This window comes from Lactuca serriola, chromosome 6, assembly GCF_051521515.1.
Source record: "Lactuca serriola cultivar US96UC23 chromosome 6, Lser_US96UC23_V15, whole genome shotgun sequence".
Classification (NCBI taxonomy): domain Eukaryota; kingdom Viridiplantae; phylum Streptophyta; class Magnoliopsida; order Asterales; family Asteraceae; genus Lactuca; species Lactuca serriola.
In genome coordinates, this window is record NC_136413.1 from 19,979,497 (window position 1) to 19,990,000 (window position 10,504).

General features: G+C 34.8%; 2 protein-coding genes across 3 annotated transcripts; one reads left to right on the top strand and one right to left on the bottom strand.

The window, feature by feature from the left end:
- Window positions 1-701: 701 nt before the first annotated feature.
- Window positions 702-3,620, top strand: LOC145058156 (clathrin adaptor complexes medium subunit family protein). Of its 2 annotated transcripts, none has more exons than XR_013686252.1 (8): window positions 702-891; window positions 1,050-1,196; window positions 1,289-1,600; window positions 1,689-1,972; window positions 2,056-2,960; window positions 3,123-3,179; window positions 3,266-3,338; window positions 3,425-3,575. XR_013686252.1 is itself a non-coding variant. In XM_079006067.1 (8 exons), the coding sequence occupies exons 1-8, from the start codon at window positions 824-826 to the stop codon at window positions 3,506-3,508; spliced, it is 1,905 nt and encodes a 634-aa protein (XP_078862193.1). In that variant the 5' UTR covers window positions 703-823; the 3' UTR covers window positions 3,509-3,620. The 2 variants fall into 2 exon arrangements, 1 of the variants encoding a protein (XP_078862193.1); XM_079006067.1 differs by having other exon boundaries at window positions 703-891; window positions 3,291-3,338; window positions 3,425-3,620.
- Window positions 3,621-5,844: 2,224 nt separating this feature from the next.
- Window positions 5,845-8,078, bottom strand: LOC145058352 (Protein phosphatase 2C family protein). Its single transcript, XM_079006272.1, has 3 exons — window positions 6,834-8,078; window positions 6,600-6,731; window positions 5,845-6,512 (listed from the first exon to the last, which is right to left on the bottom strand). Exons 1-3 carry the CDS (start codon window positions 7,731-7,733, stop codon window positions 6,393-6,395), a joined length of 1,152 nt encoding a protein of 383 aa, XP_078862398.1. The 5' UTR covers window positions 7,734-8,078; the 3' UTR covers window positions 5,845-6,392.
- Window positions 8,079-10,504: the final 2,426 nt, after the last annotated feature.

Consider the following 10,504-nt stretch of genomic DNA (forward strand, 5'->3'; position numbering starts at 1 on the left):
AACAATTAACATCCATCAATTCCATCATGTCATCTTGAACGTTCTTTAAAAGAATATTCCATTTAGATATATTTGATACAAAACCAAAATATGTTGCCTTTTAAGGCATGTTTATATTTCGGACACATATGATATGATATAACATGTTTAGAAAAAATCATTCCTACAATAATCAATTCACTTCCTTGTGGAGACACGCAATAACTTCAAACTAGAGGACAAAAAAACTCCACCATTTTGGGGCAGGACTTCAACATTTAATTTGGGGGGTCCGAAATTTTACAATATGTATAAAAATCGGTGGAAAGGAGGGAGGCAAAATTTTATATTTTTGGGTTTAATATATATAAAATTAAAATAGAGATGCTATTTCTAATAAAAAATCAGGAACGGCTACAACCCATTGCCCCTATAAAGCTCCGCCCTTACCGCCCATGTTTTGAGCTTTTCCAAGAGCTACAATATTTCACACAAATAATAGTTTATATTTATTTATCCATGGTAAAATTTAAAAAGAAAAAATATCAATTGCAACCAATTGTTGATTTGTTCACATTTGATTCTTGTTATTATTATTATTATTATTATTTTTCTTAAAAAATGTAATATATCATCTTACTTGTTCACTTTTATAAATATACACCTTAAAAGTCTTAAAAAAAAAGATTTTAAATAAACACCCCTAAATGCATAAATGCAAAGGGTAAAACGGATAGGTGCCTACACCCTCCTTCCGTCTAAACACCTGCAGAACCTCGCTGGCATATCTGGTTGCGTAAAACCTTTACATTATTTCGATATTCAAAAACACCAGAAATTGGCGATGCCCAGTAGTTGCAGCATTCGAGCTCTCTGGATCCTCAACAATCAAGACACCGTCGTCTTCTCCCGGTAATTTCGATAACTATATTCATAATTTACTAGGGCTTCATGTTTGTTTTACTTTAACAGATCCAGCTTATTCGTTTTCCGTAACTCCTTGTTGAATCTCTAAGTTTAATCATGAATTCTATGATTATCGTTTTATTCTGTTGTTGTGATTTGAGCAGGAGGTTTTCGGTGGTTGAAAGACGTTGGACTGTTGCTTGCAAGAAAGCAAATAAGAGGTCTGAAGATAATCAAGACGCAAATTTGTCGTCATCATCTCTTCCCACAGATTCGGAGCTAGCTGATGCATTTGTGGAACGGAAAAAGAGGTTTTTCCAACCTGAGATTTGTTATTCTTTGCAAAAATTGAAATTTAATAATATTTTTTCAACATTATAACTAATTTAGCTGCATAATACAGAGAAGGATCTGTTCGTGGGTATGGAATACGGGTCAAACAGTCAATCGAAGGATCAGATTCATGGGTTGATGATCCAATTATGCGTCATATAATAAGCCTTCATGTCAAGAACGAAGAAGATGGAAAAGACGATACATTTTGGCCTCTCATTTTGCACACCAAAGGCCAATATTACATCCTTATACTCCCCTTGGTTGAACCTAGTCATTTGAAAGCATACAACACAATTCGTAAGAGATCTGATTGTGGAAATGGCGTTGGAGTTGATGGAAACTTGTCTTCTCTGTTGCTTCAACTTCCATCCATCACAGGGTATGGTAAGTTGCTTGAGTTTTTTCTATGTATCTCATATTTATGTCCTTTTCCACCATTGACACAAAGATTTGATATTTCTCCATAGGGCATTCATGGTGGCACATGTTCTAGGAGACATAATCACATCAGATTTTCAAGAACCTGAAGTTATTGGAAATGCAGCTTCATCTGTTGGAGGTTTACTGGATTCATTAACCGGAAGTATTGGCATTTCTGCAAGACCAAAACCCGTAGCACCACCAGTTGCAACCTCCACCAATTCCACCACTGGTTCTGGTGGCTCTGGTGCATCAGATTCTCCAAAGCTTGGTCCCAAAAACCCTGAGAAAGATGCTCTTCGAAGCTTCATCACTTCTGCAATGCCCTTCGGTTTGTAATCTAATCTCTACTTTTAAACTTCCTTTTTTAAATTGAAGTATCATTTAATGAAATGCTACTTTTCTTGAATAAAGGCACCCCATTGGACATCAACTACTCAAACATTTCTACTATTAGAAACAACGGGTTCTCATTAACCGATATGCCACCTGTCGACAGCAAGCAGCCAGCTTGGAAACCTTATCTATACAAAGGAAAACAAAGACTAATATTCACAATTCACGAGGTTATAACTGCAGCAATGTATGACAGGGATGAAATCCCTGACAGCCTGTCGATATCCGGTCAGGTAAATTGTCGGGCAGAATTAGAAGGGCTGCCCGATGTTCTGTTTCCCCTGACCGGATTAGACAGTAAAAAAATCGAAGTAATTTCATTTCATCCATGTGCTCAAGTTCCTGAACAAACTGGAGGTGATAAACAAGCAGTTATGTTTTCACCTCCACTTGGGAATTTTGTCTTATTACGTTATCAAAGTCCATGCTCTTTAGGAACCCCAATCAAGGGATTTTATCAGCTTTCAATGGTGTCAGAAAACGAAGGTGCGTTTTTGTTTAAGTTGAGTTTGATGGAGGGGTATAAGAGTCCTTTAACAATGGAGTTTTGTACTTTGAATATGCCGTTTCCTAGAAGAAAGATAGTGGGGATTGAGGGGACACCTTCTATTGGAAGCGTGTCATTTACTGATCATTTTGTTGAGTGGAAAATTATACCCAGTGGACGTGGGGTTAGTGGGAATAAGAGTATTGAAGCAAGTTTTCCTGGAACTGTGAGGTTTGCTCCGTGGAAAAGTCAAAGGGTAGCTTCGTCCGGATTTTTACAAGGGATTGTGGGTGATGAAGAGAGTGATACGGAAATGGAGTCAGGGAATAATAACATGGTTAATGTAGATGAGTATTTGATTGAGAAGATGAATAAGAATCTTCTGGCGGTTGATTTGGAAGAGCCGTTTTGTTGGCATGCTTACAACTATGCAAAGGTATGGAAGGGCAAAATGGTCATTTAGTCTCTTGGCTGTTTCTTTTTTACTTAATCTGGACATCAAGACACCTATTTTTTTCCATATGAATATTGTGAAAATTGTTTTTTTTGGAATGTAAGGGCAAAATGGTCATTTATTAATTGTACCAAATTGGCACAGGTATCTTTCAAGATGGTTGGGGCATCTTTATCAGGAATGACAATAGATCCTAAATCCGTGAGTCTATTCATGTTGTTCCTTTTTTTTAATATTAGCTTACTAAAAGGAAAAAAAAAGTAAATAATATTATTGAGTTTATGAAGATTTTTGTGGCTAATTGATATGCAGGTAAACATTTTTCCATCTGTAAAAGTACCTGTGGAGTATTCTACTCAGGTGATTTTCTTTATGTGTTTCAATAGCTCTATATTTTATAAGTCTATTTTTATATTAAAAAAAAATGTTTATATATTTGGCAACAGGTCCACTCTGGGGATTATATATTGTGGAATACATTAGGTAAATGCCCTGTTGCTGCTACACCAAAAGAAATAGGCAAAAACTGATTGTGATTATGCACCAAAAATGACAACTTCTAATTTATTCATTTTTGTTCACATATTTTTGTGTAAACTTTCATGTAATACATTTTGGTCTTTCAAGTTTGAGTTGAGTTTATACAGTACTAAAATAATTTAAGTATATAGTGATACTTTAAATGTAGTATTTATAGACGTAATCTGTATAGTTATTCTAAAGACAAATTCGTAAAAGAAAACTGAGGAATATAAAGGGTATTTTTGAAAACTTATACAAGTTAGAAACAAGGAATACGATTGAATATTTGTTTCATTTTTTTTATTTAAATCTAAAAAAAAGTAGAAGAAACATAACAAATGAAAAGTAGGCATGATACAAACGCCTAAAATGTGACGGTTGATTGAAAAATGAGTGATATCAGAATCGATCGGTTTCGTTAATATCTCTAGAAAAATGGTCATTTTGGACATTTGTAGAAAGAGTTTTTAAAAAACGGTTGATGTAAATGAGATAAAAATACACATAATAAATTTTTTTGTTGTCCCGAATGCCTTGAGGTTAGTATATTTACAAAGGGATAATAACTTAAAAGAGTAATATATTTTTTGATTTGTATATATTTGGTCACTAAGTTTTTTTTTCGTCCACATTTACCCCTTAAACTTGTTAAACCGTACACATTCAGTTCTTATGTTCGGTTACTCTAGGTTAACCGAAAAATACGGACTTAATAGGGTAATATATTTTTCATTTTGTACATATTTAATCCTTAATATTTTTGTACACATTTAGTCCTTAATATTTTTTGTTTCAAAATAAGTCAGTTTTGTTTTTTGTACTCATTCAATACTTATGAATGATTTCATTAAGTTTTTCTCACGACATCTTACGTGTGACAATCATTGATGATGTGTTTGGGGTTGTTGATGCTTATATCTATCGTGATCTCGATTGCTTGGTTGTGTAGGTCTTATGGGTTGTCTTAGGTCTTGTGTTTTAAATGATGTAACTTTTTCATACGATATCATATTTTAACAATATTTATATCCATGTGTTCGTTTTTTGAGTCTACTATAACCTTCGTTAAGATTACTCCCGTTAAAATGTAATATATTTTTACTTACAATACTTTTTAACATGAATAATCTAAAGGAAAATTGTAGTAGACTGAAATACGAACACATGGATATAAAATGTAATATATTTTTACTTACGATACTTTTTAATAGGAATAATCTAAACAAAGATTGTAGTAGACTGAAATACAAACGCATGGATATAAAGATCGTTAAAATCTGAAATCGTATGAATAAGTTATGACGTTCAGAACACATGACCTAATCAATCAAGTAGTCGAGATCACGATAGACACAAACATCAAAAACTCCAAACACCTCATTAATGATTGTCCCACGTAAGATATCGTCAGAAAAATTTAAAGAAATCATTCATAAATATTGAATGAGTACAGAAACAAAAATGACATACTTTACAAAAAATATATATTAAGGACTAAATGTGTACAAAATGAGATATATATTACCCTATTAATTCATTTTTACCGTCTAACCTGGATTAGTCGGTCATAAAGATTGAATGTGTACATTTTAACAAGTTGAAGGGGTAAATGTGGACGAAAAAAAAACTCAATGACTAAATGTGTACAAATCGAAATATATATTACCCTTTTAAGTCATCATCTCGTTTACAAACAAAGAAACAATAATTTTTGTTCATATTGTTAGAAAATTTTGTCAATGTTTAGGATGAGTTGGTTGTGAAAAACTGTTTTTATTTTCTAAGAAAATGTTTTCAGAAAATAAAGTTGGATTTTTATTTTATTTTCCATTGAAAATTTTAGAAAAAGATAAAGTTTTCATTTTCCATCTTACAAATTTAGAAAACTTTGGAAAACTATAAAAATCATTTTTCTAATTTACATATAATTTGGAAAAATAAAAATTTTATTTTTAGAAATTTTATAAAATTAAATGAACCAAACACGTTTTCAAAATTTTCGTTTTTTCTTGAAAAACTTTCCTAAAAAAATGAAAAGTTTTCCACAACCAAACTAGTAAATCTTTTGATACATACTCTAAAAACGATGTGTTGAAAGTCGAGTCGGTCGATCTCTAACCGATCACCTTACCAGGTTTACGGTGCAAAAAACAAATGACATTATTTCATAACTTATTTTAAAATTACAAAAGTACAAAAAAAAAAAAATCTTCAAAATTAAAATATCTAACATCCAATGTTTAATTTCTCAATAATCAACATCAAAATATCATGAAGACATTGTATTAAAAACCCAAAGCTCACTAACATCCCAATCTTTGTTAAAACAATTCAAATCAATAACTTCTAACAACCGGATAATCTTCAAATTCTTCATTTCCTTCGATATCAAATAAAAGTTCAATCTTAACAATTACATTCAAACGGAAAGAGAACATGAGAGTGGAGATGAATGCTCAGAAAATTTCTAATTATGACCACTTTTGCTGCAGCAGGTCCTCACATATTAAGATAGGCGACATACAAAAAAATGTCAAACCTTCGTATCTTTCATTGACAAAACTGGAATATAAATGATTAAATGACAAAAAAAAAAAAAAAAAGACCAACATATAATCACTTTTACGTATATTGCCCTAGATTTCATCTATAGGAATCTATTTTGCAACGCAATTTGCAATAGAAAACGCTTCATACAAACTACATTTACACCTAAGCTACATTTTTCTTCTTAAATCAACACCCTAAACATCATCCACCTCCATCAACTCAAGCCATAATCTCATATTCTTATACTTTCCTACGGGCAAAATGCCATTAAACGGGTCGACCCGTGTCCATGAACCCATGTCTGATTCTGAAAATTGTTTGATGATTATGATGATGAAAATGTCATGAGAAATCACTTGCAACCGATCCATACATCTCCGACTGTTGAGGACTAACATCCGGTCTCAATGGTGGTGGTTGGCCACCACTTCCACCAGCTTCACCGCCTGATTCACCGCCGGACTGTTGTAACCAGATCATTCGTTAGATACTATAAAATAAAAACCATCATTTACAACAAAATTTCATCATTTTTATAACGATTCTCACATTGATTAATCCATTAACATGTACAACAATGATTGTTATATCATCCGTCCGATTCTCATGTTCTAACCATGATTTGTAGGATTCTGCAACCACAGCAGAACACGCCCCTCGTGGGTCCATGTATCTATCAACCTACACACCCAAAAAGTGCTTAATCCATTAAGCCTAAAGCTCATTAAGTCAAAAACGAAACAATCAAATTAACAGTGTATGGTTTACTCAGTACTTGATTACCATATCAACAACAGTTTGGCTAGATAAGAACTCAAATACGCCATCACTTGCAAGAACAAAGAATGGATGATTATGAGTGAGTTGAGTTACAGAAACTTCAGGAACAGCCATAACACCGATCTTTTCAGCAAGGCTATCACCTACACTGCGTGTAAAAGCAGTTCCAGGATACATTGCATTCTGCATCCATAAACGTGGTGGATCGCTACCTGAGCTTTCTTCATCACCCCATGATTGAACACTCGGATCTTTTAGGCCTTCAACTTGATCGACACTCAAAACCCTAGCCCCACATTCTTTCACTCTTTCACATTCATCGTTTCTATAAGGGGTTTGATCATCGGATAAATCTTGAGAAACTATACGACCTTGATGGTCAGGTTTAACGGAGATCACAGCTCTTGAATCGCCGACATTAGCCACGTAAAGCTTATCATTTATTACAAGGACAGTAATCGCAGTTGTGCCACTCATGGAATCGTCGATGTCTGGGTTGTCGTGGAGTTCGTTGTTAGTTGTGGAGAAAGCGGAGTTGTAAGCTTTTACGGGATCTTCCAACAATGTTTCGTCACTGGAGAGAATCTCGATGAGCCTGTTCTTGACGAAATTTGAACATTGCTTGCCGGAATGACCATGGCCATCGAAAACACCGAAGATGTGGACATTGGGGTTACCTTGGATACTTGTTTTGATACAGAAACAATCTTGATTATCTTTATTCGGGGTGTCAGGGTAATACCCACGTCGTGTAAGCGCGGCACACTCCAGCTTGAAATCGTGAGAAGGGATAGGAATAACTTCGGAAAACTCATCTGCTGTGGCGTTTTTTCGTCTCTTCCGCTTCATCTTCTTACCACCATCAGACAAAGATGATGGAAACTTGCAACAAACACAACCCATGACTCTGTCCCTGTGGCGAAAACCGAATCAAACCGTGCACGCACACCACATGTTTGTGAAAAGTTTCAAGCGAAACAGAGAAACGATGACACCCAAAATGGGGACGAAAGAAACCCTAGAAGCAACAAACCCCTTCAAGGTATAAATTTATTTGGTTGAAGGGGATGATTGCGAATCTGCGAACCATCTTGATTTATCTTTTTGATTTTGTTTCCTCCCGGTCAACGATGAATTGGATGTTCTTGAAAGAAGTCTCCTTCCCCCCATCAACACGAAAATATGTCACGGAATGTGAAATGGAAGTTTCTTGGAAACAATGTTGAGAGGAATAGCAATGGAAATTGGAAAGGGGGAAAACCCATATCAATTGCATTTCTTTTATGATTGTGCTTGGATTTTGGTTGTAAAATAATATTTACATTTTGTCAAGAACTATTTTAATTGTTTTATCATTTCGTTTAATGGAATGTTTGTAAGAATTTCTTAATTTTGTTTAGTTTTGGGTCATCATATTTCCACTATATAGTTTTATGACAAAACTTCATAAATGGTTGACAAAATTGCAAGAATGGTTCTGTGGTATATCAAAACTAGCATGTTTGGTCCAAAACGAATTTTGCTTGCAAGGATGGTCCAAAAGTTTGATTTTCTTGCGAGTTTGGTCCAAAAATTGTGAAACTTTTTAAAATGATAGATTTGCCCTTGGTATTTTCCATTTTTCAATTTTTTTTATTACATAAATCAAAAAAGAAAAAGAAAAAAGAAAATAGATCTATCTCTCACTCACTCACACACACACACACACACACACACACTCTCTCTCTCTCTCTCTCTCTCCCTATTGGAACTGTCCATCACTTATTTCTTTAACCACCACCTACAGCTACCATCACCACCCCTCGCCGCCACCACCGCCACCGCCACCACCGGATGCCACTACTATAAAAGAATCAAAAATCAAAAATCGTTTTTGTTTGTTGTTTCAAATTCTTGCAAAAGAAAAGTTGATTCAATCGAAATCATCAAATATTTAGCATTCATAACCAAAATCTAATTCAAAACTCAAAACACCTATTTATCTATGAATGTTTAGCAATTTTTAAGTACATAAAACATTTAAAACCAGATGAAAGAACCTTGTATTTTGGGGGTCTCATTGTTTGGCTAATCTGGTAACAAAGAATAGAGATAAACTGAGACCACCTACAAATCTATCTTCAAATAAATCGAGTAAATCGAGACCCACCATTATACAGATTCAGACAACAATTTCATCGCCTAAAATCGATCCCAATAGATACAAGTATGTAAAATGGTCTCCCCGTTTCCTCTTCTCTCTCTTTTTTTGAAACCTACAAATCGATCGGAACAAAATTTCGATAACAATTTTCATCCCCACCGTCGGAGCCATAACATTGCAACCAACCACCTCCTCCAACCTACGCATCCAAGCCCCTGCTTCCGGTGACATGATCCAAAACATCATCGGTCACCCACATCTTCTTGATGGTCGCCCTTGTTTCTTACTTCTCCGGTGAAGAAAGCCACCACAGTCGTCTATGGCAGCTCCTCCGCCTCCCCCTGTCGTGACCCACCACAATCTAACATCCCAAATCCAAATCTACAATGGGTTTTCTTCGTTCTTGTTTACCGATTCTAGCCTTTTAGTTTTCTTTTCCTAAAAATCTCATGGTCCCATGGAAGAAACGCTTCTCATCGAAAATCGGAACTCTGAAGTCAATTTAAGCAAAGTAGAAAATGAAACAACTTCATAAATTAATTCACTTCCAGGCGCCAAATAGGAGATGAGAATCTCTTATTTACAAGTGATACTTGTACACACAACTACAGATGGACTTGTGAAGGCGAAGAAGAAGAAAGGTCAACAAAGAGGGGAGGATTTCACTTTATTGTAGAAATTAAAGAAAGTCAATTTCTTTACTCATTTTCTTCTCTTTAGTTCTCGCATCTGGTTCTCGGATGACTGTAATCAACAATCTTTATTTTACAAAAACCTTCATATCTTTGTTTTCATGATCTGTATTTGGAAACTTCTTGGTTTGTGGGAGTAAGAGAAATCAGGGGCGGTGGTGATTAAGTTGGGATGGTTCCAATTAGAAGGAGACAGTAGTAGTGACGTTAGGGAGGAGGAGAGATTGGTGGTGGTGATTTTGGTCAATATTATCTAGTTCCAGAGAGAGAGAGAGAGAGAGAGGAGAGAGAGTATTTTTGTTTTATTTTTAATTGTTTTAATAAAAGAAAAATGGAAAATAAAATAATAAGGGGCAAATCTGTCATTATAAAAAAATTCATAGGAAAATGGACTAAACTCGCAACAAAACGAAACTATTGGACCATCCTTGCGAGCCAAACCCATTTTGGACCAAAGTTGCTAGTTTTGACATACCACAGGGACCATTCTTGCAATTTTGGTTCATTGCTTTTCAAAATGTAAGATATAATCCATAAGTTCAAAAACCTTTTAGATGATTCTTATGGTTTCAAAACTTCTGGTCATTTTTGCTCACTCCGTTAACTTTTAGCCATTAAGGGGCTATTTGTTTTGCACTTACCTGATCCGGTCAGAGCTGACTGCTGACTCGGTCAGCAATCAAGCCGTTTGGTAGAGGCTAAAGTTGGTTGACTCGATCAACTATTTCTGACCAACATCCAGACTCGGTCCACAAAAAATTAGCTGCTGACCGAGAAAGTGAACTTCTTTTTCCCAAAAAAAAACTCAATTTTTTTATGGTTTTGTTACAGTTCCATTT